This window comes from Aquila chrysaetos, chromosome 19 (assembly GCF_900496995.4).
Source record: "Aquila chrysaetos chrysaetos chromosome 19, bAquChr1.4, whole genome shotgun sequence".
Lineage (NCBI taxonomy): Eukaryota > Metazoa > Chordata > Aves > Accipitriformes > Accipitridae > Aquila > Aquila chrysaetos.
Window position 1 is genome coordinate 10135894 of NC_044022.1, and position 26799 is coordinate 10162692.

The 26799-nt window shown below is 41.0% G+C and overlaps 1 protein-coding gene across 1 annotated transcript; it reads left to right on the forward strand.

The window, feature by feature from the left end:
• Nucleotides 1–1984: 1984 nt before the first annotated feature.
• Nucleotides 1985–21798, forward strand: POGLUT3 (protein O-glucosyltransferase 3). Its single transcript, XM_030042453.2, has 8 exons — nucleotides 1985–2244; nucleotides 9072–9269; nucleotides 13322–13608; nucleotides 14023–14239; nucleotides 15620–15816; nucleotides 16814–17008; nucleotides 18638–18742; nucleotides 19608–21798. The coding sequence occupies exons 1-8, from the start codon at nucleotides 2010–2012 to the stop codon at nucleotides 19731–19733; spliced, it is 1560 nt and encodes a 519-aa protein (XP_029898313.1). The 5' UTR covers nucleotides 1985–2009; the 3' UTR covers nucleotides 19734–21798.
• Nucleotides 21799–26799: the final 5001 nt, after the last annotated feature.

Below are 26799 nucleotides of genomic sequence, written 5' to 3' on the forward strand. Positions count from 1 at the left end.
GTGCTCCTCAACCCCACTCCCCAGGGTACAGCCCACCCTCGCTGCTCCCTGGCACCCGAGTGCAGGAATTTTGTTGAATTTCATGGCCCATTCCTCCACCCTGTCCAGGTCTCTCAGGATGGCAGCCCTCCCCTCAAGCACACCAACTAGTCCCCCTGTTCGGCATCATCAGCAAACCCAGGGATGGAGCTCTCCATCACCTCATCCACGCTGACCACTCCCAGTCACCTTCTTCTCCAAATGTGCTCCCAGCTGTTGCAGAGGGAGAGGAAAGCCAAGAAGCGATACGTAACTCCAAATTAACACTATACATGTTTTCTCTTGCCTGTTGGGAGTATCACACATTATTTATCCACATGTCGGTGGAGATCTGTGGTTACCTGCGGTGAGGGAGTTTAGGAGACTAAAGACAAAAGCAAGGAAGAAACCAGACGCGACAATTCCACTTCCAAGGAACCTGTTTTTCATGGTCTCTATGCACAGAGACGTGAAGTTCATGTTATTCAAAAACACGCAGCATTCATTTGTGCTCTCATTGTTTTGCACGTGAAAGTGCAGGCTTGCATGGAAGCTTGATTTAATTCTCCTACAGCCTTGGCAGCCCCCCGTCTACCAACACCCTGAAATATCTCCTAGTAGCAGCAAATGCTTCTGATAAAAATGATACAACCACCTTAGGAGACAAATCATTGGAGGTGTTCCCTGTTTACTTGCATTCCATCATTCTAAACCCATGAAATTACTTTGTTGTTACATTTTCTAGAGAGTAACACCATGATCCCTCTTTCCCCATCACCAAGCATTACCAAGGTGGTGATGAGGGCCACCTGCAGTATCTCAGCCACAGGCCCCCAGAGCACTCTTCAGCTCTTGAACGTGGGTGCGTGCCTGAGCCATGCTGGGACGGGGTGCTGGGCTGAGAAGTGTGAGCTTGGCCTCCTCCCCGGGATGGGAAGGTGAGCCCAGGGGCAGGGAACAACCTGCCAGTATGTCCCAACAGGGTCCCTGCTCTGTCCTTTACTTTAAATACAGTCACTGTGGGAAATCCTGGAAACAGCAAGGAGGAATTTTAAATTATGTTGTTGTTGGGTTTTTTTTTTTCCTTTTTTCAGCAATCTCTGCCTGTACATAAGCTGATGTAGGCAGTAACAAATAATAAGCTTTAGAGAAATACAATTTTTTCCTCTTTACGTTCTAGACCAGCTATTCAGCTGCCGGCTGAACTGTATCCTAAAGATAGGTGAGGTTTTGTTTGGGGCGGGGAACACACAGATCATCTGCTCGTCGGTTTGGCCTGCACAGCGCCCATAGACATGGGAAAGAAAACCTCCCAGGACATGAAAAGGCGGGGTTCAGCGCAGCCTGCCCGCAGACAAGTGGGTCCGCGGCTCCTTCCTCACTCCCACACCGGCTTTACCGTATTTTCCCCGACTCTCTGAAAGCGCACAGGCTCGGCACCTGGCTCGGCGCCCACAGATCGCTGCCCGCCCGCCCCGGCCCCGGCCCCGGCCCAGCGGGGAGGCCGGGACCCGGCACACTCCCCGTTCTGCAGCACAGCCGAAGCGCCGCCGGGGCCCGGCCCCCGCCACCTTCGCGGCGTTTCAGGGGGCGGCAGCGGGGCACCGCGGGCCATTGACCAGTGCGGGCTGCCCGAGCCCCCCGCGGCAGGGCACGGCCCCCACCGCCGGCACGGTCAAGCGCACGCGGGTTTTGCCGGGGAAGGTGCTCTCTCCCCGTCCTCCCACGCGGGACGGGACGGCCCGTCGCCCGCGTCCTGCGGCTCGTCCCGGGCCGAGCGGGGAGGCGGAGGCGGCAGCGCCGGATCCGGGCGCCCGGGGCCAGCCCGGCCCTTCCCGCGCCCTCCTGCGGGCCGCCCCGCGGGGCGGGGAGGAGGCGGCGGCGGCGGCGGCCGCCCGCGGGGAGCGGGCGCGGGGCCGCGCAGGCCCGGAGGAGGCGCCGGCCCCCCGCGGGGAGCGGGCGCGGCCAGCGCGGCGCGGCGGGGCTGGGCGATGGGGAGCCGCGGGCTGCCGCTGCCGCCGCTGCTGCTGCTGCTGCTGCTGCTGGGCGCCGCGTTGCCGCCGCTGCTGCGGCCGGCGGAGTCGGCGGACCCCGCGGACCCCGTTAGCGCCGAGCGGAGCCTGGCGTGGGGCCCCGGGCTGGCCGCGGGGCTCACCCTGCCCGTGCGGTACTTCTACATCCAGGCGGTCAGCGCGGCCGGACGCAACTTCTCCCGCTCCCCGCCAGGTACCGTGCGTGTGCTCGGGGCGGGGGGGAGGGCAGGGACTGCGACGTCCTCGGAGGAGCTGGTCGGAGCTGCCCGCCCCTTCCCCTCTTGCCCTTTCCCTCTTCTCCTTTCATTCTTCCTTCCTTCCCCCCTCCCGAGCGCTTGCTGTGCCGTTGCGGGTCCCTGGCTGCCCCCCGCCCCTCTCAGCATCCCGCCCGGTCCCGCATCGCCCGGGACACGCAGGTCCGGTGGTGAGCGGGGCACATGGTCAAACCCCTCCTTTTTTTCTGGTACGGCTGAGTTGCTTCCTTCCGCAGAGCTCTGCTGCTCACCCATAGCCTCGTCTAAGCAGTAGGTGGTTTACAGCAACAAACCAGCAAGCTCGAAATAAACCAGTGCTCCTGGAGCTAGTGGATGTAAAGAAATCCCAGTACCCTGCTCAGAAGTGCTAACGTAATTATCTTTAATGCTGCACACACACCAGTTGCTTAAAATTTCTGTCTTGGTAAGCACGGCACTCTGGGGTCCGTTATCCTACTGCTGCTCCGTTAAGGAGGAGTAATTTTCATCTCTTGTTTACTCAGCACAAGCACAAACCTTCCCATGACACTTCTGCGGGTGGGAACTGGGGTTTCTTCTTGCAGTCCAGCAGTATGCTGCCTGTCGGCTGTTTTCTGCCGCAGGTTAATTCCACACGCTCTATATTAATAGTTTTAATTTAATAAAAATAAAAGAATAATAATTTTATTATTTTTTTAATAAAAATAACTTCTGCATCACGGATTTCATAGTGAAGATAACCCTGAGATAGCCACCCACCGGAAATCCTGTTGCTAATTTATATAGGATATTTTGCTCTCTATTAGTTACTATTCATATAGATGGTCCTGAGAAGATACCTCCCAAGTATGCACAGCCTCTTCATGTCTCATAGTTAGAAGGCTGCTGCTTGTGAAATTAAAGAACAGACATACAGGTTATGTCTTCAGTCTGACAGAACCCCAGATACTTCAGGTCTGGACTTTCTCCAGCTGGTGTTGCAACTTGGTGCTGGATTGCAGCACAGTTTTGTAGTGGCACTGAAGAATGCAACTGCAGGCTCGCTGCCAGCGAAGCAGAGGCTGATTTCAGCCGTGCAGGGAGAGTCTTGGGTTCAAAAAACAGGTTGCTAAAGGTAAAAAGGTGTGAAGCTCAGCTGGATTCTCATGCTAGTATAAATCCTCCAAGATAAACTGATAGGACGTGGGTACTGAGAACCTAGTTTTGACCTCAGTGTGTTTGTGTATGTTAGTATTTATATTAATAAATTCAGTGTCTTTGGAATGTTTCCAGGTCCTGATGCTATCTGGCATGGAGTGGTCTCCATGCATACGGTGACATTCTGTAGCCTCCAAACCAAGGCGGTGCATGCGTGCTGCCGACAGGGAAGAGCTGTTGGCTCAGCCCATGCTAACTGCTGAGCCATGCCAGGAATTATTTAGGAGAGTGCCAAGGATCCTTCAACAATTTAGCGGTACAGCCGGTCATATTCCAGTGCAGGAGTACACTTTAATGTACTTATATAGACACGGGCTATAAATTTCAGTTCTCAAATGATTTTAAGGGTTCAAATTCTATTTGTAAAATGTCAGTAAGAATTGCAATTAATAATATTTATTAAGGCACTGCTTTTCAATATAAACTGAATACATCTTAAAATATCCCTGCTGGGATAGCTAAATAAATCCGCATTATTACCTCCATTGCACAAACAAGAATACTGCAATCAGAGCAGGAGAGCTGTAGTTAGGGCTTCCTATTTGTAAAATTTTTCCAAATCTATTAAATCATGTTTTGTGTGGATTAGAATTTCAGTCAAGTAGGTCAGTAGTTACTGGTATCCAGTATGAAACTTATATAGGATAATTAGTAGCTTTTAAATCCAGATGAGTTTTCTGAGTGTCATGTCTAATCACCAGAATTAATGTGCACCACTGCACGTCACACAGTAATTTTGACCTACAGGCTTGTAACTCTTTGGCTTGTCTTTTTAGGAAAGATGTCAAATGATGTGGAATTCACTCTTCCCCTAGAAATATTATTCCAAAGATTAAAAAATCACTGCTGAAAATATAGAACTTACTTTTAATATAAACTGCATAGATTTTTTCTTTGGATACTTGGTTCACCTTATCCTTCTTTTCTGCTAGGTTGTCCCCTAGGTTTAACAACCGCCCACCATGTCTTTATGTACGATTGACCATGACAAAGTCAGCTGTTAACTGTTCTTCAGATGATCTACATACTCTGCTAATGAATATTTTCAAGGCCTCCCAGGTATTCTTGCAGGTTTTAGCAGATACTTTCAAAGAGAAGTGGCACAGTTCTTCAGCACTCATTTCAGTGTAGCTAAACAGGGTGCCTCTCGGTTACACTCACCTTCGTACTTCCTGTCAGGTCTTTTGTTGACCACGATGCCTGTGCTTTTGTGATGGTCACACACAACTTCCTGCCACGACCTATATTTCTTTGTTCCTGGATATATGCCCTCAAAGTATATGCTATTCAAAGGAGCCCATTGAACCTGTTTTGTTCAGCTGCCTTTTTACTGACCCTATTGATTTTGCAATTTCCATCTGTGAAAGTAACCAGCAATGATTTCAGTAAAACAGTTGAGGAAAAAACCCTTTTCTTCAGATCTTTTAATTTCTTGTCTGCATACATGTCAGAAATAGGGTGAGTGGGGTTTTTGTTCTTCTCTAACAATTTGCTTAAATCAATACGTTACCTTTTCTCTCTTTCCGTTCCTGCATTTCTTCCCTCATTCATCCATGCATGGAATACCTCTTTTGCAAGCTGCACAAGAGAAAAAAAAAAAATGCATAAAGCAAGTTTCATCATTTGGACTTCTTAAAGTATCCCATTTTGACTGTGTTTGTATTTTAGTCTCTCTTCAGGAGTGGAAAATTGATTTGTACTTAAAATGCTGTCCCAGACAGGTTTTCAGGGTAACACAGAAGTGGTATTACTAGTGGTGACGATTCAACAAGGACACATTTTTCCTTTATCATTTCTTTGGATTGAGAGAAACAGAAAAACATGAGTGAAAGTACCATGGTAACATTCTTCCAATTTAAAAAAAAAAAGAAATCAGCAAAAAGCTGTTATAATTAAATACTGCAGTAGTACTTAGAGGCCTTGGCCCCATTACGCAATGAATGTTGTAAATCATAAACAAAAATCCTATTTCCTCCAGTGAATAATTTGTACTTACATTGAGTATTCAGTCTCCCTTTTCGTCCCCCTCCTTTTCAGTGGGGTTACCTTTTTCTGGAGAGCTTTGTTATCAGGTCACTCTTCCCTTATCAAATGCTTCCTGCATCTAAACTGCCACCAACTAAAACTAACATATCCTTTGGGTAGATCCAGAGCTCCTCATGTCTCTAGAGCAGCTAAGTACATAACCAGTGGGGAACAAAGACCTGCTTAGTTATTTCCTGTAGGTGAGGACAAGGAGATCAAATTAGTATTTGACTTGTGATTTCTCAATATTTACTCATTTTTATGATAGCTGAAAACTTTATTTTCTCTGGTAGGAAATCTCTATACCCAGTTAAAATGTTGTTTTATAAAATGGGTAGAAAGAGCCAAAGACGTAATACCAACAGAAAACGATTTTCTTTGCAATCCTACCTCATGACATGCTCTGGATTCGAAGGCTTCTTCATCCAAATAATGCTAGGTGATAGTCATAAGGAGAGGATACTTGGCTTAAGTTGGCTGCTTTTAAGCAAGTTGAAAAGGTGGTTGTGACCGGCAGTGACATTTAGAGGCAGAGATGTCCATTCCTTCGGGAGAGTCATTCATTGGAATCAGTTGCCAAATTCAAAAGGGGGGGACTCACTCCTGTGTTAAGACCTCTGGCAGTATTTAGTTGAATGAGGAACAGAAATTGTTACTCACCTTTGGAAAAATGCATCTTTCCTCTTACTTGGACTACATCTCCACACTGTCCTTATGTGGAAGAGCATTCACGAGGAAACCAACTCCCTGATGTTTTCTTCTCAAGCCTTTCAAAAGACTCACCACAGTCTTAAGTGTTTGTGCTGGCACTAGATTCAGAGTCTTCAGAGTCTCCGAAGTCTCTTCACTCTGGTGGAGTGAAAAGCAGATACTTTGGTCATAAAAATACGGATCACATGAGGAAATCAATAAAATGCTGTCCCAACTGTCTTAGACCGGGGTACGTTGTCCTTCTCATTTAATAAAAATGTTCCCATGTCTTAACCACAGAGGCTCAAGCATTTGCAGTGTCATCCTAGTTGGCATTTATTCATTTTCTCTGTAATCCAAATCCAAGAGAAGTCTAATTCCATCCATATCATTGTGAAAAATGAAAATTAAAATAGTCCTTTTCTTCTGAAGAGGAATTATTTCCCTGTTGCCTTCTCAGCTGCCTGTTATTCAAGAGTTGCCTCTCCTAGCTCAAGAATGGTCCATCTCTACCAGCAGGAAATCAAAGAAAGACAGCAGGAGGCCTGTAAGGATGAACAAGGAGCTTCTGACTAAACAGAGCCAGAAGAAGGAAGCATACAAGAGGTGGAAGCAGGGGCAGGTGACCCAGGAGGAATATAGAGATGCTGTCTGATTGTGCAGGGGTAGGTTAGGAAAGCCAAAGCTGATCTGGAGTTGAATCTGGTGAGGGATGTGGAGGGCAACAAGAAAGGATTCTACAAGTATTCCTCTAATTTCTTTGTTCTTACTATCTTGCACATCTCTGCTAGTGACAGTAAGGTGCAAGATACTGAGCAGGCCTTTGGTTTAAAGGTCAATTTATGGCCTATGGTCATACAGCCATTCTTACATTATCATTTTAATTCTACTTTATGCCATCTTGAAAGGTAATCAGTAGCTAGACGTCAAAAATACATGAAGGGGGCAAAACTATACTTTTCTGCCTCTTTGATGATGATGACTCTGATTGCAGATACATCAAAGCAAGCTGAGGAGCTCCCAAACTGGGAGCCAATCTGAATCAATTCTACTCACATAGATCCAAGCTGTGACAGTCTTAGATCTAACCCAATATACTATTCATAGAAATTGTTCTGGAGTTTAAGTCTATTAGCATTGCTTGAGCTATACTTAACAGTTGACCAAGGAAATGTCACACTGCATAACTGTACTGCTAACGTATCTTCAGCCTACCGCCTAAGGAAGCAGGGAGGTCTCCACTCATTGTTCCTCTGAAAAGGAAGTACCACATATCTGGAGCAACTTCAATATTCCTCTACTTCTCAGAAGTCAGAAGTGCACTTCTGGAAATCATTCTGGACAGAAACTTAATCAAATGAGGGCTTCCCACGATAGATCTGCTAGCTACTGAAGACAATATTCTGCATTTTTTAGTTGGTGGGAGTGATGCTTGCCACACTGGCATTCCAAGAAGGAATGAGTGCTTGCTTCATTTTATTTCTTCAATATGTTGTCAAATGAAGGTATTCTGACTTGGTTCTTGGCATCTTTAGCTGGCATGGACTTTGAATAGTAAGAAAACTGAGGGATGATTACAAATAATCCACATTTTGTATTCTTACATTGGAACACAAAGCAGAAGAGGGAGTGTGTTCAGCCATGAGAGACTCTTCTGCTCACAGACACTGACCATATGCTTATTGATTGAGGGATCAACTCTGACAACAGTATCTGGAAGAATCCCAGTTACTCAGGGTAACTATTCTCTCTGTGAAAAGGCATGACATGTCAGGAAATACACATCTAAAATCATAAGGCTTCTGCCTGATTTAATCTGGAGACTCTTGCACAGTTGTTGACTTGAATCCACTTTCAAGATCCAGTGCTCTAAGGTAGATGTGATTGATCGTTAAACAACTGTGGTAATTACCATATCAGTGCACTTATTTGTGGATGCAAAGTATGTTAAAATATTGATTGTGTAGAATTAACTGTAACATCTCAATCATGTAGTGCTGTTGGGACACATTTGAATTTTAGTAACGTCTTGATTTTATCTGGATTTTTTCAGTTTCCTTTCTTTCTGTATACTACTTTGTGCTAACATTTGTTACATTTGTTTGGTTTGCAATGCTTAGACTATAACATTTTGTGAATAATCTGTCCCTCTCTTTTTTGAAGAATAAAGTTGAAGATGACCATTTGTGACAGAAATAAGGGAATATAACAGATTTATGTTTATGCATACTCATGTTGTCCACAAAATATTCTACGCCCAGTTAAAAAGTCACCGTGCATTAATGATGAAACGCTGGTGATCTTTAAGCACAGGTCAGACAGATGTCCAGGAAACTTCTCTACTATCATTCTCTTATCCCTGCTTTTCAGTAGCTGGGACTTTACAATTGCAAGACAGTCAGCTGCAGCCCAAAGGTGAACAATCTGTATCTGACTCCTGCATGCTGCAACTGCCTTTCCACAAGCTGGCAATTATTCTTTTCTCCTGTTACTTTAACTTGGTTTCCTATCTTTCTTACTCTAGAGGAAAAGATTGTTCCTCAGAGCACTAACTTGAAAACTTAGTATTAAACCTAATTGTTGCTTCAAAATACCGTTAGCCTTTCCTTCTATCTTGTAAGCATTATTTAACTCTTTATCTCCATCTACAGGTTTTCCATTTATTAGGTACGTGATGATCAAGAAGATTTGGTAGGATGACCTTCCATCACTGGAAATTACTTTTACTAGCTTGGTATAATAAAAAAATTTCTAGTGCAAAGTTAAATTAAATTCCATGGACTTAATCCAGTAGAGTTTGCTTTCACTTTTATTTCATATATGTGATTCTAATTGCTTAAAGTGGTTTTATCTGGTTTTATTTTCCTCTTTTCAGGAAGAACACAGTTTAAAGTGGTAATTAAAGCACTTTCTCCAAAAGAAGTCACCAGAATTTACACCCCTCTCCCTTTGGATAGAAATGATGGTACATTTCTTATGCGGTATCGGATGTATGGAAGCGTCAGAAAAGGGTTGAAAATTGAGATACTTTATGGTGATCAGCATGTAGCTCAATCTCCTTATATTTTGAAAGGTAAGGGTATTTTTTTCATTTAATGTAATGTATGATGGTAGCTATAGAAATGCTAGGGACTAATATACTGCTAGAGGAAGAGGTGGGAAATTCACAAACGTTCTCCTTATATAGAGAAGTCAGCAGTGACAATCTCTATACATTGCCAAGTTACAGGACCTAGATGCATAAGAATATAGATTATGTCCTCTGACATTAAGGTGATGTGTCCGGACAGCCCCTCTTCCCTCATGCATACAGAAATGGGTCTCTTCATATTTGGTAGGGAATAAGAGAGCAATGCTTGTATTTTTACAGTTTTCAAGCACATATTCACTTAAATGTTGTGTTATTTTTATCTAAAGTAGAAAATATTACCTGCAAAAGCAAGGAGTTTGTGTTGTTCCCAACACTTTATAATTAAAATGTCTGTAATTTCTAAAAAGTGTGATCCTTCATAACAACAAAGACAATATTTCTTTAATCAGATAATATTTAACTTTCTTCCATTAGCCCAGTTTAATTCAGTGCAGGTCTATACTGTGGAAGAACTACTTAAAAGTGGGGAAAACAAGGCAAATCATTCTCTTATTCCACATCTGCTTCTTTAACTTCCTTCTCTTGCTCTCAGATGGACAGATGTTTAGCAAAGAAAAAGATAATATAAAGTTACTTCTCTGGAGAGTCTTGTTTTATTTTACCACTACTTCTAACCAGAATTTGGTCATGTTTTTTTTAAATAAAATTTCCTAAATACAAACTTAGAAATGTCTTCAAACTGAAAGGAAACTGTCCTGAGTCCTCAAGGTAGAATAACAGAATTGTAGAATGGTTTGGGTTGGAAAGGACCTTAAAGATCATCTAGTTCCAACACCCCTGCCATGGGCAGGGACACCTTCCACTAGACCAGGCTGCTCAAAGCCCCATCCAACCTGGCCTTGAACAATTCCAGGGATGGGGCATACACACCTTCTCTGGGCAACCTGTTCCAGTGCCTCACCACCCTCACAGTAAAGAATTTCTTCCTTACATCTAGTCTAAATCTACCCTCTTTCAGTTTCAAGCCATTACCACATCACTACATGCCCTTGTAAAATGTCCCTCTCTGGCTTTCTCATAGGCCCCCTTTAGGTACTGGAAGGCTGCTGTAAGGTCTTCCCAGAGCCTTCTCTTCTCCAGGCTGAACAACCCCAACTCTCTCAGCCTGTCTTCATAGGAGAGATGGCCCAGCCCTCTGATTGTCTTCATGGCCCTCCTCTGGACTCGCCTCAACAGGTCCGTGTCCTTATGTTGGGGGCCCCAGAGCTGAATGCAGTACTGCAGGTGAGGTCTCACGAGAGCAGAGTAGAGGGCGAGAATCACCTCCCTCGACCTGCTGGTCATGCTTCTTTTGATGCAGCCCAGGATACAGTTGGCTTTCTGGGCTGCAAGTGCACATTCCCGGGTCATGTTGAGCTTCTTGTCAACCAACACCGCTGAGTCCTTCTCCTCACGGCTGCCCTCAATCCACTCATCGCCCAGCCTGTATTTGTGCTTGGGATTGCCCTGACCCATGTGCAGAACCTTGCACTTGGCCTTGTTGAACTTCATGAGGTTCGCACAGGCCCACCTCTCAAGCCTGTCAAGGTCCTTCTGGATGGCATCTCTTCCCTCCAGCCTGTTGACTGCAGCGCACAGGTTGGTGTCATTGACAAACTTGCTGAGGGTGCACTCAATCCCACTGTCCATGTCGCCGACAAAGATGTTAAACAACACCGGTCCCAATATGGACCCCTGAGGAACGCCACTCGTCACTGCTCTCCACTCTGACATGGAGCTGTTGACCACAACTCTTTGAGTGCAACCATCCAGCCAATTCCTTATCCACCAAGTGGTCCAGTCATCAAATCCATTTCTCTCCAATTTAGAGACAAGTATGTCGTGCGGGACAGTGTCAAATGGTTTGCACAAGTCCAGGTAGATGATGTCACGTGCTCCTCCCTTATCTACTGACACTGTTACCCTGTTGTAGAAGGCCACCAAACTTGTCAGGCATGATTTGCCCTTAGCAAAGCCGTGTTGGCTGTCACGAATCACCTCCTTATTTTCCATGTGCCTTAGTATAGTTTTCAGGAGGATCTGCTCCATGATCTTGCTGGGCACAGAGGTGAGACTGACTGGCCTGTAGTTCCCCGGGTCTTCCTTTTTTCCCCTTTTTAAAAATGGGTGTTATGTTTCCCCTTTTCCAGTCAGTGAGAACTTCCCTGGACTGCCATGACTTCTCAAATATGGTGGATAGCAGCTTAGCCACTTCATCTGCCAGTTCTCTCAGGACCCACGGATGCATCTCATCAGGTCCCATGGACTTGTGCACCTTCAGGTTCCTTAAGCGGTCTTGAACCTGATTTTTCTCCTACGGTGGGCAGTTCTTCATTCTCCCAGTCCCTGCCTTTTCCTTCTGTGGCTTGGGCAGTGTGGCTGGAGCACTTGCTGGTGAAGACTGAGGCAAAAAAGTCATTGAGTATCTCAGCCTTCTCCATATCCCAGATAACCAGGTCTTCCATTTCCTTCCAGAGAAGGCCCACATTTTCCATAGTCTTTCTTTTATCACTGATGTACCTATAGAAGCTTTTCTTGTTGCCCTTGATGTCCCTGGCCAGATTTAATTCTATCAGGACTTTGGCTTCCCTATACCTGATCCCTGGCTACTCAGACAATTTCTCCGTATTCCTCCCAGGCTATCTGTCCTTGCTTCCACCCTCTGTAGGCTTCCTTTTTCTGTTTGAGTTTGTCCAGGAGCTCCTTGTTCATCTATGCAGGCCTCCTGGTGTTTTTGCCTGACTTCCTCTTTGTTGGGATGTATCACTCCTGAGCTTGGAGGAGGTGATCCTTGAATATTAACCAGCTTTCTTGGGCCCCTCTTCCCTCCAGGGCTTTATCCTGTGGTACTCTACCAAGCAGATCCCTGAAGAGGCCAAAGTCTGCTCTCCTGAAGTCCAGGGTGGTGAGCTTGCTGCCCTAAGGATCTTGAAGTCCACCCTTTTATGGTCACTGCAGCCAAAGCTGCCCTTGAGGTTCACATTCCCAGCCAGCCCCTCCTTGTTGGTGAGAACAAGTTCCAGCATAGCACTTCTCCTTATTGGCTCCTCCATCACTTTGGGAAGGAAGTTATCATGAATGCATTCCAGGAACCTCCTGGATTGCTTATGCCCTACTGTATTGTCTCTCCAACAGATATCAGGGTGGGTGAAGTCCCCCATGAGGACCAGGGCTTGTGAACATGACACTGCTCCTGTTTATAGAGGGCCTCATCCACTCGGTCTTCCTGGTCGGGTGGCCTGTAGCAGACCCCCACTATAATGTCACCTGTCCCTGCCCTCCCTTTAATCCTGACCCATAAGCTCTCGGTCAGGTCCTCATCCATCCCCAGGCGGAGCTCCATGCATGTCAGCTGGTCATCGACATAGAGGGCAATACACCCTCCTCATCTCCCCTGCCTGTCCTTGGTAGTATGCCTTCTTTTTGCTGTTGCACATCTGCCAGCAGCAATGAAACTATGACACAGGACAGAACCTGTTTTGATTAGAAGTCCATGAAATAAGGGCTTTTTTTCATGCTCTGTGAGGCTCTTGCTTATACCTAAGCTCTCTGCTTCAAAAGGACAGAAAGAATAGTTGATTATACATAAAACACCTTATGGCAGAGGTAAAGACTACTGTTTCAAAGTTCTGAATTATTAGGCTAAAATTGAAACTGTAATACCTGAGCTTTGGTAGTTATGGACAGTTAGAACAATTCTGAATACCCTATGTGGTTGGCAGGTAGCACAATAATGGAGCTTCATTTTGCAGATGAATAACAAAAAATGGAGTATTTTGATTTCTGAAAAGAGAAGAATGTTGCTGTTTTCTCAATTACACTGCTAAACCCCAGAAATGTTATAGGGAGGATGATTTCCCAGGAAAACTTTAAAAAAAATTGGAATAAAAAATGTCAAGCCACTGTCATGTCTACATTTATATGCCCATGTGTTTGGGGAATTATGATTGATGTAGAATCACAAATACAGACTCTCAGTGCTTTGTTTTCTGCAGGACCAGTTTATCATGAATATTGTGACTGTCCTGAAGAAGACCCTGAGATCTGGCAGAATGTTATGTCTTGTCCATCCCAAGAACCTCAGATTACAAAGGACTTAATTTCTTTTCCCACCATTGACCTTCAGCGAATGCTTAAGGAAATACCAACAAAGTTCAGTCAAACAAGAGGTGCTATTGTTCATTACACTATTCTCAATAATCACATCTACCGTCGCTCCTTAGGGAAGTATACAGACTTCAAAATGTTCTCCGATGAAATGTTCCTGTCACTGGCAAGAAAGGTATCAATTTTGATCATTTAAGACTATTAAGCCACATTCTAATATGGCAATACTGCATTTGTTGTTGTATCTTCAGATTTGTAATTCCTGAAGTAAGATTTAACTTTTGTTTCTTCATCAAGATGACAGCGTATCTTAGAGATAATGTGTGGGGGCTGAGCTTGACAGTAGTGAGATTGCTAGGAAAGCTGCAGGGACTAAGGCCTGATTCTGTGAGCATTTTCCTGTGCATGTTCGTTTCATACTTGCTTGCAGGGCAGAAACTTGAAATTCATACCTTAAGCTCAGCTAAATCTATTAACTATCTAGTAGGTTTATTGATTCTGCATGACATAAGAGAACTGAGGAATATATGTAAGAGTGACAAACAGCTTCTGTCTTTGTGTTATTATCCTTTCCTGGGTATACATTTAGGTTCATCTTCCTGACGTGGAGTTTTATCTTAATGTTGGAGATTGGCCAGTTGAATATCGGAAAGCTAATGATACACCTGGTCCTATACCTGTCATTTCATGGTGTGGCTCTGCAGATTCAAAAGATATAGTCCTTCCAACGTATGATGTAACTCACTCAACTCTTGAAACCCTACGTGGAGTCACAAATGATCTTCTTTCTATTCAAGGAAATACAGGTAAATTCAAGAGCGTGGATTTAAAAAAAGGATTTGTAAATTCCATCAAAGAAGCAAGTTGCATTCAAATAATGTGTTAGTCTTCAGTTCACAAGTGCCTTAGGAGATCTCTTAATACAAGCAGGTTAGTCTTTACAGATTGTAAACACTTTAAACACTGCTACTAAGCAGGTGTTTAATACGGATTTAGAGCTGAAATTTAAGAAGTCCAGTTTACAACAGTGGTGAATTTAAACTTAAAGGTATCCAGAAGATAGCTACCGTGACCTGTCAAAAGAAAATGAAATATAATTAAAAGGCCTTTCTCCTCAGTGAAGGACTTGAATATGTTCCTTCTAATCAAATAGTAATTCTTTTCCTGACAGTGATGTGGCCCAATGTTTTGTTTACATAAAAATGAATTTGAATTCTGAAAGAAATAAACTAGTACTATGCTGCAGCCTCTTTCAAATAAGAAAATACTGTCTGTATAAAAAAATACCTCAGAGTGGGATCTTCTGAATTGTTCTTCTAGCTTTGAGGAAAGAGTCAGTTTTACTGACAGGTGTCTTCCTCCTTGCCCAGGAAATTCATGAATACTTAGGGATCAGACAAATGCCATGAACAATACCTAAGGAGTAAAACTTGAGTGAGGAGGTATTTCTTTTTATTTGATTAGTTCACAGTTTCTCTTTTCTTTATTAGTTTTTAAATGAAGTATTTTATTATCAGTTTGAAGCACTCTGTGTTACTGATTTAGTACAGCTGCTTTTCCAATTAGGGGATGGTAAGAGCCTACTCCACTTTAGTAGGTCCTTTAAGGAAATTTCCAGCAGAAGGATGAGGAAGGACATATTTAATGTCTTTAAAAGCAGGCAGGAAGCAGAGATGAAGTCTTTCAGGCTCTTGCTAAGTATCCTGAGGATACAGTATAGCCATTTTTTTTTCCTCTTTAAGTCATCATTAAGTGATTCCTCAAGGACCTAACTAAATTGCTGGGTAACAGAAGTGGGTTTTACTAAAGAAATTTTGGTTATTTTGGCAGGCTTTATGGATGGAGAATTACTTTATTAGTATTTTACTTACATAATTTGATTATAATCCTTTATGTAGCTTTCAAGATAATTCAAGTTATTAAAATATAAAATTGTTGAGTGGAAAAGCAATTCTGTGATATTCCTTTTATAAGTGGCTCAGTTTCTCATCCCAAAATTCAAGCCAGAGCTCGGACTTCAAACCCTGTGATTAATAAGTGATTATGGTTTCACTACAAGAAACCATGCTTGTTTTACCATGTCTCTGATTGTAATGCCACTGTCACAGCAAGTTCCATATTTGCACTAAACATACCATGAACATTTCTTTACTGCTTGCTTTCACCTTATCACTCAATGCTCGTAGGCCCGTTCTGGGAAAACAAAACTGAGCGAGCTTTATTTAGAGGTCGAGACAGCCGAGAAGAACGTCTCCATCTTGTCAAGTTATCCAAGGAAAATCCAGAACTACTAGATGCTGGAATAACAGGATATTTCTTCTTCAGAGAAAAAGAAAAAGAGCTGGGAAAGGTTCAGCTGATGGGCTTCTTTGACTTCTTTAAGGTAGCAAGCAAATTACAGTCTTCGATTAATTTTGCTGTCAAGTTCTTACCAACTGAAAAGACAAGGCTTACTTTTGCCAATTCCATTCAGTAAACAAAACAGTTATGCTACACTGGGAACACTGGTCCGTGCGGGGTAGACAGACCACCTCTAATCAAAGTCATAGTGTGACACACTTCTAAAGAAAGTCACTATATTTTTTTGTGGAGTCCCTTAGAGACAGTTCTTGGAGATTTTTTTTTTTTTTTAATTGATTGAGAAATTCAATTTCTCACCATCACAGTTTCTTTTATTTGGGGTAAATGCAAAAACAATGGACACAATTTATGTCCATTGCAAATATGTTATAGATGTCAGAAAGAGTCCTTGTAGTAACAAGTTAGAAAATGGATGGATGTTTTTGTTGCACTTGAACACACAAATTCCACTGCAACAGAGGTATAAAAAGTAAAGGGGACAGAGTCCTGTAAAAAGGAATTATAAGATATGGCAACTGAAGTTCTGTTCCAGCGATTAATATATCAGAAATGCTGTAACAGCCAAGAGCATCTGTCAGAGCAGTACATTCATGGTTACTTTTAGTATAATGTTTCAGATTATTTTATATAATAATACATGTTTCAGATTATTCTACATAATAATATAATTTTAAGTCAGAATAAATTTACTTTTTTTGAATTTAAGTATAGATTAGTTTTATTTCCTTCCCAGCTGTACCCCTTGCTCTATCGCAGGATACTTTAATAGAATACCCATCAGGCAGTTCATGTTACACAAAGGTTCTTGACTGTCAATCTTGGGTTGGAAACAAATCTTTTTTCCATTATGTTATCCAGAATACCACAAAACTACACCTACTTAACACTAAAAGAGGTTTAAAGATGAGAATTAATAAACACAGTTACATCTTGCCTGTGAGAATAATCTTTCATACAGTCAGTGTTCCTATTCCGATTCAAAACCTTTCACCTTTTTTCCCTCTGTCTTCATGTTGTAGTACAAATACCAAGTGAATGTAGACGGGACCGTAGCAGCTTACAGGTTTCCATACCTCTTGCTGGGTGACAGCCTAGTATTGAAGCAAGATTCCCAGTACTATGAACACTTTTATATTGGATTAAAACCTTGGAAACATTATGTTCCCGTTAAGAGAAACTTAGAGGACTTGCTAGAGAAAATAAAATGGGCTAAGGTAAGTTCCATTACTAATTCAAGTTCAAAGTGATAAACAAACATGTAAATAATTTATCTTAATACTCTCTGCTTTTTGTGTTTCCACATATTTTGCATGAACTCTATTGAGATCCTGGAATAAAGGAAGTCCATTTTATTGTTAGTATGAGATGGGAAGGCCTTAATTCAAGTAACCATTTCTATTCAGGGAAATACTTAAAAATTCATTTTAAGTATGTGCAGAAGTGTTTCATGAGTCAGAGCCTTAGTATACTGACTGTTGTGGTTTAAGCCCAGCCAGCAACTAAGCACCACGCAGCCACTCACTCACTTCCCCCCCACCCAGTGGGATGGGGGAGAGAATCGGAAAAAAAAAAGTAATACTTGTGGGCTGAGGTAAGAACAGTTTAACAGAATGAAAAGGAAGAAAGTAATAATGATAATAATAACAATAATAAAATGACAATAACAATAATAATAAAATAATTGGAATATACAAAACAAGTGATGCACAATGCAATTGCTCACCACTCGCTGACCAATGCCCAGTTAGTTCCCAAGCAGCGATCCACACCCCCAGGCCAACTCACCCCAGTTTATATACTGGGCATGATGTCACATGGTATGGAATATTCCTTTGGCCAGTTTGGGTCAGCTGTCCTGGCTGTGTCCCCTCCCAACTTCTTGTGCCCCTCCAGCGTCCTTGCTGGTTGGGCATGAGAAGCTGAAAAATCCTTGACTTAGTATAAATACTACTTAGCAACAACTGAAGACATCAGTGTGTTAGTTAGCAACATTATTCTCATACTAAATCCAAAACATAACACTATACCAGCTACTAGAAAGAAAATTAATTCTTTCCCAGCCAAAACCAGGACAGTGACTAATGCAGGTAATTTTCAAAGAAATGGCCAGAATCCTAGATAGTACTTAATTGATTCTATCACTTTTTTTAGGTCATGACTAGAACAGAAGTTCTTGCATGTTCTGTTTCAATGTACAAAAAAATCACTGCTCTGTAATACGCTCAGAATGAGAGGCTGGGATTCTGTAACAAAACAAACCAATATAATTGTGTAATTGAAAACACTATTTGTGCTTGAAGGGTAGCTATTAGGTTAGAAAACATAGGAAAAGTTTCTGTTCTGAGAGTACTGTAGTTCTTCATAAAGAGTCAGATGAGAATACTAAAAGCTTTGAAATATAGACCTAAAAAACCTGAGAGTCAGTACATGAATTCAAGCAGTTATTTTGAAAAGGAAGACATTGAATTGCATTGCATAGGAGAGGACAACAGCTGTGGCTTTGTCTTCTGTAAAACTAGGTATGTCTGTGAGATGTCAGACCTGATTTTGAAGAGGCTTGTGGCTTGGACAAAACAGTAGAGCAGTAATCAACTGAGTTTTCAAAATTGTACAATTATCCATGAAAGTTGTTATTGATAGCCCTAAGGTACCAGTTGTGACCATAAAACCAATCCAGTATTTTAAAAAATCTGCAATTTAAAGTGTGCCTTTGCAGTCTACTGGTAATTGCACATACAGTTACAGATTTGAATAGCCCCTTTAATAAAACTTCTAATGCCAGCCAGGCTTTGAGTAACTCACTGATTGCTCTATTATTCATTCGTTTCGTCTCAATTTTCCAGGAAAATGATGAAGAAGCAAGAAAAATTGCTAAAGAAGGACAATTAATGGCAAGAGAATTGCTTCAGCCTCACAGGCTTTACTGCTACTATTATAAAGTGCTCCAGGTTAGTACAGTAGATCGCTTTTTATTACTTTACCCCAACTGCTACTGCTACCAATGCTACAAATTTCATATTCAGTCCTTACTTATATCAATAGCAGACACAGTTCATATTATTCACAGGGGATCAGTGTGAAGAGTTTTGCTGAAACTTGCTTCATCATTAAAGAGGCAACCTGACATCATAGTTGTTTTACAGAATCAGAGATTTTTTTTTTTTTTGCCTCCATCCCCACAGTCAGACCTATTTTCAGTGTCGCTTGGTATGTGGTTTCTAATAGACGTAGGTGATAGTCTGTACACAACTTTCTTCCTTTTTCCCTTCATTCTTATCCCCTCATGAGCTATTCTGCTGTATTACAAAACAATGAATACATGGAAAAGAAATTCCGGAAGTATGGCTAGTAGAGTGGGAAGGGGTGAAGCAGGCCAAACAGTCATTGCTTCCCTAGGAGATGCAGATCTCTAGTGAAAGAAGTTTCTGTTCTCTGTAAGTACTCATTTCTTTTTCCTGTTTTGCTGTGCAGAGTTAGATCTCAGCCTCAGCAGCCAAAGGCTGACACAAAGTTTGGAACTCTTCAGTGCACAAAAAGGACAGCATTATCTGCTTAAAGTGGTTAGAGGCACAAATAAGGACAATATTCAAATTACCATTAATAATAGGACAGGGGAAAACATTAAAGGAGGTTTTCAGAGGCAATGTAGCCTATTAGTAGGTGTGTTATAAAGACACCTTGTAAACAGGTTGTAAACAATTACATGAGCCTGGATAAAGGCAAGCTTTTGAGTGGAAGGGAGGAGGAAAATTCTGTTTCATGAATTATATGTTGGTGCTTATAGCATTCTTAAATGTTGTTTACATATTTCAGAAATATGCCAAACGCCAAGCCAGCAAACCTGAAATACGGGATGGAATGGAACTTGTACCTCAGCCTGATGACAGAGACTCAGTATGCAGTTGCCACAGGAAAAAGCCTTTAAGGGAAGATCTATAACTGTACCGGATGGAGAAAATCACCCACTTACAATGCAAGAATTTAAATAGGAATTAAGCTGTGAAATCTAAGACACTTATGCACTAGCAAACATTCTTAGTTATGTATTTTTCCTGTATTTACATAGCCTTTTTCACACTGACTCTGATCTACAATGTTGGTTCCCACAATTTTGTCTCTGTGACCACCACCAGACAGATACTGAGCCTGTAATGGGGAGCATCTAGGAGATTTGTTTGATGTACTGCATCATCAGGAAGAAGAGCGCAGTACTGCTCATGTTCCAGCTGGGATCTAGTTATCCAAGTTTTATGAGGAACCAGTCGTCCACAAAAGATCTTCCATGAGTCAGTGCAAGTTATTCTAATGGAGCATTTGCAACATACTAAGTGTTATGATTTCTTCATAAAGTTTACCTCTGTGTTAGACTGTTCCTTGTATACAAAACAATTTTCTAACTAGACAAAGAAAATGAATAATTGAGATTTACAGATATCAAATCTGGTGTTGCTTTGAGATTATTTTGTGGTCTATGGTAGATAACAGAATAGAGAACATGATAAAATATTTATCAATTTCAGAGGAAAATGGAGAGGAGGACGAGAGAGCAGAATAATATTTTTATAAGCACCATGGTTGTGAATCACCAAAATTAGATGCTGCTTTAAAGCAGACTGTGTAGCTATCACAATCGCAGTGCTTTGAGTGCCAAGACACCACTCACTCTGAAGATCTGTTCCCTGCCAATGACCATGTCTGGGAATATAGGCACAGATCCACAAAAGGACTTAGAACTTCAGGTAAGGCCAGCTGATATACTGGTGTCTTAGTTCAACAACACAATCTACAGTATTCTAGGCTACCTGAGTATTCACACACCTGAAATTTGTTAGTAGAGTTTTAGACCGCCTAGGTTTAGCTTCTCTGTAGACCTAAGGATACACCCATCTTTTTCACTTGGGTTCATGAACTACTTTTTTCCTGTGCCTAAGTCCCCAAAGGGATCTTAGCCATTTTCTGAATGTAGATTATACCTAACCTTATAGTGAGATCAGACAGCAGATCAGACTTCATTCTTTTGGTTCAAACATGACAGAAAAACCTATGCTGTGCTTTCTATGTAATAGTCTAGGGGTTAGAGACCATGCTAAGAAATTGGGAAGCCAATTGTCCTCCTTGGTTTGATTCAAAGCCATTTTTCCAGAGAGTGCCTTAGCTCCAGACTGGAGAAGAGGTCTTCAAGCCTTCCACTGAAGTTGTGCAGCAATGAAGTTAATACAAAATTCACAGGGCCAGAAGGAGCTGGTCATACCATTGCAATAAAAGTGTGCCTTTGGGTGGGGCAGAGGAAACATCCTAGTCCTGCATGTGGCTCCCAATACCTCTGTTGATTTTTACCAAAAAGTTTGTCTACTTCAAAATGCATAAACCTGGAAGGAGACACCAATGCCAATACCAAGACCAATGCCCACAAGCACCCATTTCTGTCCTCTGCATTTTCATCTTGGCTAATGTAGCCTGCCTGGGCAACTTCCTATTCAGCTACACTCGGATGTCTTTCATGGATACCAAATTCTCCCTGCACAAAAAGGAATGGAAATGTCTTAAGACTGTGGACTCATCTAATTGCTTAAGTACCCAAAGTTTAGTGCTCAACACCTCATGCAGGCTTCATTCTTGGTTCTACACTGCAAGTTACTCATAAAATACATAAAACAACATTTCTGCACTAGAACAGGAAGAAAGACTAGATTTTTCAGTATGCTAAATATGGAAAGAACTTCAGGCTTCTAAAGAGGTTAATGCAACTGTCTGTCAGTCATTTATTACATTATGTCAGTTAAGAAAAAACCTGGAACGAGTTGCTCTACCCATCATCCTCTTTGTTCTGGTTCTAACACTAATATATATAGTGGTTGTATTTTTATTTAGTGTGACAATCAGTCCTAGAACTTCAGGCTACAAATGTATGTTCACCTCATCTGACATAAAATTTTCTACATCAAAATTCAGGAACAGGGTTCCATTGCTGAAGCTGACAGTTAAAACTGAGTATGTGCTCCTTTTTCCTTCTCTGTGTACAGTCTGTTTTTACTGTATGATATGATCTTATTTTGTGATATTATCCATTATACCAAGTGCATTTTATATTCACCAGTATTTATGGAAGTGGTGTGCTCAGCAGAGGCAATTAAGCATACCAGATGATTGAAGCAACAAAGTTTTCCATGTCTCACACACATATTTCAAACCAAAAGTCCAAAAATGATCTGTTTATATTTTAAAAAATGGGAGGGAACAGGAGGAGTCATGATGCATACTTTAGGGTTCTTTGGAAATACCTGTGTAGGAAAACTTGCCTGGCTTGAAACAGAAGCCTTTCAAACTGGAAGAAGAATCAGATGAAATTTAAATGGTCATGAAAATAAATAAGTGTGAATATTTCATCCCTCCTTTCTTCCCTCATAAAAAGGGAAGAAAACTGTTCTAAATTCTTCTCTGCCAAAAAACCCTCCTTGCTTTTGTAATAAGCATCCCTTCAAAGCAAAGATTAGTTTGTCACAGAATGCTTTACAGATGCTTTTGTAGCTTAGAGGCAAGAAATACCCTGAAAAATATGAACACATTCATCTTCCTGCCAAAATTAAAAAACAGTAGAGACATGGTAGAGCTTTTATTAGAAGTGCGTAGTCATTTGAGAAAATCTGATTCAATTTATAACTACAGATCTTCCAAAGATAAAAGAAGGTAAGGCAGAGCCTCTCTTCCTTCCATTGGTGGTACTATATGCAATTTAAATTGTAATGAAGAGCAATCATAACAATTGCACCTCCAGGCCAGAAAAGATGTCAGATCTATTTTAGTTTGATGACAGGATGATACTCATTGGCCTGGTGTGTTGCAGGAATTGCTAAATATTCAGTAAAACCTGTTTGTACAAGTAAAGTGTAATACATACATTAGACAGTATTTTTAAGTGACATACATACACTAGTTTCTATTATTCTATAGTAGTTCTTGAACAGCAACTGAGTAAATCTCTTGTACACCTAGCAGTTGGTGATAATTTCAAAAAATAGTTACTACACCACAGTACTGACTTTTGCTGCAATAATTTCAGCTTTTAATGCATAATATAGGATTTAATATAGAGAGTAAAATCTGTCTCGTTTTCATCAAGGTAGTAATTTTTAACACACTGTAGAACTTACTTACCACTCATGATGGAGACAGGTTTATTTCTTTGAAATAGTATGTCCTGAAGTCCAGGGCCAATATTTTCAAACATAGGAATCTACATAGAAGTGGTCTGACTTCCAAAAACGTTGGTCATGCAGAGCCTTTACTTAAAGCTCCTTATTTTCAGATCCCTTTAACCTTAACAGTAGTTTCATACAGTGAACACTCCAGAAATTTAGTCTTTATGTTATGCCATATATATGTCCTAACATATTTGGGCACCCACATTTGGAAATACTCACTCAACCTCAATTTCATCTTGAAATGGAAACTAGTAAATCATGATCTGTTGAACATAAAGGAGATATAAATTCAGTACATTTTTAGACTGTATTTTTTGAGATTTACATCAAGTTAACTAATATACTAGTTTCATGACAGTATTGTGCCAGATCCACCTTGTAGATTCATAATTAAAAAACCCCCTATAATCAAAGCTTGCCTGATGGAATGTTAGATTCAGGCGTCCATTCTGGGAAGCATACGCCCAACATTCATTACATTAGAAAGTAAATTATTTAGTTAGGGAGGAGACCTGACAGGGAAAACATACATCACCTGTTTGAGCACGTTTGAGAAGCTTGCAAAGAAATGATAATAAGGAAAAGAAGTATTACATAAACCTATTGGCTCCCTTTACTGCTTCAGTTTTTCAAAATTGTTCTCTGTAAGGGCAGTGATGAAGTGAAGATTTTATATAAATATATAATTGATTAAGTTCACAGGATTAACCCCTAGAATCTTCTTGTTTGTGAATACTTTTATAGAATTTTAATGAGGCTATATAAGTACTAATGCTTGGCTTTTGTTTTGAGTTGTTAATAATGTAAGAAAATCTATACTGTAGAGAGTTATGGCACTAATTTTGTATTTTGCTGTAAGAATCAGGGAAAAGGATTTTTTTTGCATGTCTGTTTGAAGACATTTGAGACAGCTGTAGCACATACCTTAATCGAGTCCCATCATGTGAGTGGTGATAAGCAAGAGGTGTATTAGCCAGCAGGTCAAGGGAGATGTTTCTTCCCTTCTGTTTGCCAGTTGTGAGACTGCAACTGGAGTACTGTACTCAATTTTGGACTTGCCTATACAAGAAATACATTGACATAGCAGAGCAGATCCAGCCAATGACCACCAAGGTGATAAAGGGGTTTGGCACATGAAGTACGAGGAGAAGATGAGTGAGCAAGGGTTAGGTTAGCCTTAAAAAGAGAAGGCAAGGGAAAGATTACCTTGCTGAACTCTAAAGGGAGGGTGTAGAAAAGATGAAGCTAGACTTCTCAGAGGTGCACAGCAGAAGGCCTACAAACAACAGACACAAGCTGCAAAATGGGAAATTCCAATTAGATAAGTGAAAAAAAATCTTCACACTGATATCCCCAAGGAGATGAAGCTTGGCCTACATGACCTCCAGATGTTCATTATTCTATGAACTACATTTTGGTCATACAACAAGCATTTATCTAGTCATATAGCAGGAGGATAAAAACATCCAGCTCTTGAGTGTCTCCCAAAGAAAATGAGCCTTTCTGTGCTGACACTTTTGACACTAATCATGTTTATGTCTCCCTTGATAATACTGACTAAGTTTTGCAGATATTTTAATGTTGGCTTACAAGGCTATAAAATTATATATTAATATTATATATTATTACTATATATTATCACAATATACCATAGTCATGCAGTACACAGAAGATTTGATGGAAATAGGATACATTGATTTGGCATTACATGCTTGGACTGATTGAAAGTGCAAGACCTGCTCTTTCAAGAAGCTGAATATACACTTTACACATATAAGACAATTACAAAAGATTTTCAGTGATGGTTCATAACTGTAAAGTAATTAATTTTAAGTAGTCAATGGGAATATTAAGGTACTTTATAAGTAATACACATGCTTAAATGCCAGCATACTCTGTAGGCCACTGGTGAGTGAGCATGACATATTCCCATCCCTCTCCCAATACTAAAAAAATCAGTCAGGATCCATCTGTACCACAAATTTGCAATGTTGCATAGAGATACTCAAGACAGCTCAGCAGAATACCAGAAGGGCCTGCCTGAAATAGGACAGAGCTTCACATGGTTACCTTCCTGCTGAAAACCCATGGAATACATTATTCTGGATGGAACCTGTCTAAAAGCCAATCGATTCAAGCTATACTTGTGAGACCGTAATTTCCATTATAGCTTATGCTACTCAAAGAGGTTGTTTAGCATTAGATGTTGTTGCTTACTTTTGGGTCAACAGTAACCACAATTCCACCTACTCTTTTTCTCCCAAAAGGTCTAGCCAAGCTCTTACACTGCTCCAACTGTAGAGATATGCCACCTTATGACTGATAGCCAGGATAAACCAAAATGGTTGCTACCAAGTTAGCATCCTGCAGGTCCGACACCTGATCTCATCTTGCATGTTACTCTCACCAAATATTTCACTGTTGCAACAGAATGAGATTTGAGTATTTTATTAATTTTAACATGGAAATCTGCTGACAGAGTGAACACGGTTTAGAGCGAAAACTGGGTTTGCTTCCAAGTGATGTTTTTGTTCCTATGCTCAAAACCATCAGCTGTTACCTCAGGAAGAAGATAATTTTGTCAGTACAGTTAATTTCATTTAATGAATTTTAAAAAAATTACAAACAATAATATCCCAAACCAAATAAAAAACTACTCTGCTGGTAAAAGTTGTTACTCTTGTAAAGAAAGATGGCTGTTACAGATACATTGGTCTATTCTTTGTAGGGAAGGCAAAGCATGAAGTGAACTTTATAAGCAAAGTTAAGTTTAAAGGGATATACTTCAGGAATAGTCTATACTGTATTACTGTACACTAATAGTGAACTCCAAGACTAGTTAATTCACAACAGTGAAATTAAGAGTCAGGCTTATACAGTAAGATTATATCTGCTAAAATATGAGATACAGAAGAATCAAGAAAACATCATATCTCTGACATAACCACTCAAGCAAAATCCTATACAGAGATTCAAGTCATTCTGGCATTCAACTTATCCTTAAGATAGTTTACTTACAATGTTTGGTAAGGTGAGTTATTTAAAAAATGTCAGGAATGTATGCTGCTAATGGAAGCTGCATCTCTGCCAATGAAGTCTGTGTTCTTCTGCCCTATGAACAAAGCTACTCTAATGTGGACTAGCCCCCGCTGACCAACTCCAGCATGCCTTTTCACACTACAACCATTCCATCTTATTTACAGACTCTGGCATCTCCTCTATTCCCTGAAAGATTCACTTGTGTCTGTAAGGTAATCAACAGTCACACTGATGCAGAAATTCCTGTAACTGAACCTGAAAAGTAGGTGTAAATTTGAAATGCCTGATTTGTACTTAATTATCTTTTCACTCTTTAAAAAAAAAGAGGCATTTAAAGGTGGTACAGATCACGTAGATATGACTTCATAACATATTCTAAATATCTGGCAATACTTAAATGCAAATAGTGCATATATAAGATGCAGAATAATTCTGAGCATTTCTTATGAAATAGTTTCTAAATTCTGATTACCTGCTGGAAAAGAAATTTTCCTGTGATAAAATGTTGTGTCAAATAAAAAATATTCCCAAGGATCCAGAAAAACTGCAACTTTTTCCTGACTATTAATATTACTACATGTATAGTGAATCGTTCACTGGAATTAAGACCATGGCTGTTGCTATTTACTCTTTCACAAGATAATAAATTTCACTCATCATGGTTCCATTCCAGTCACAGAAACACACACTAGCAATTGGATCTTTTATTTCAAAATGAACAGAGACCCAGGAAAATTAGCTTTTCCCTGTAAAACTTGAACTGA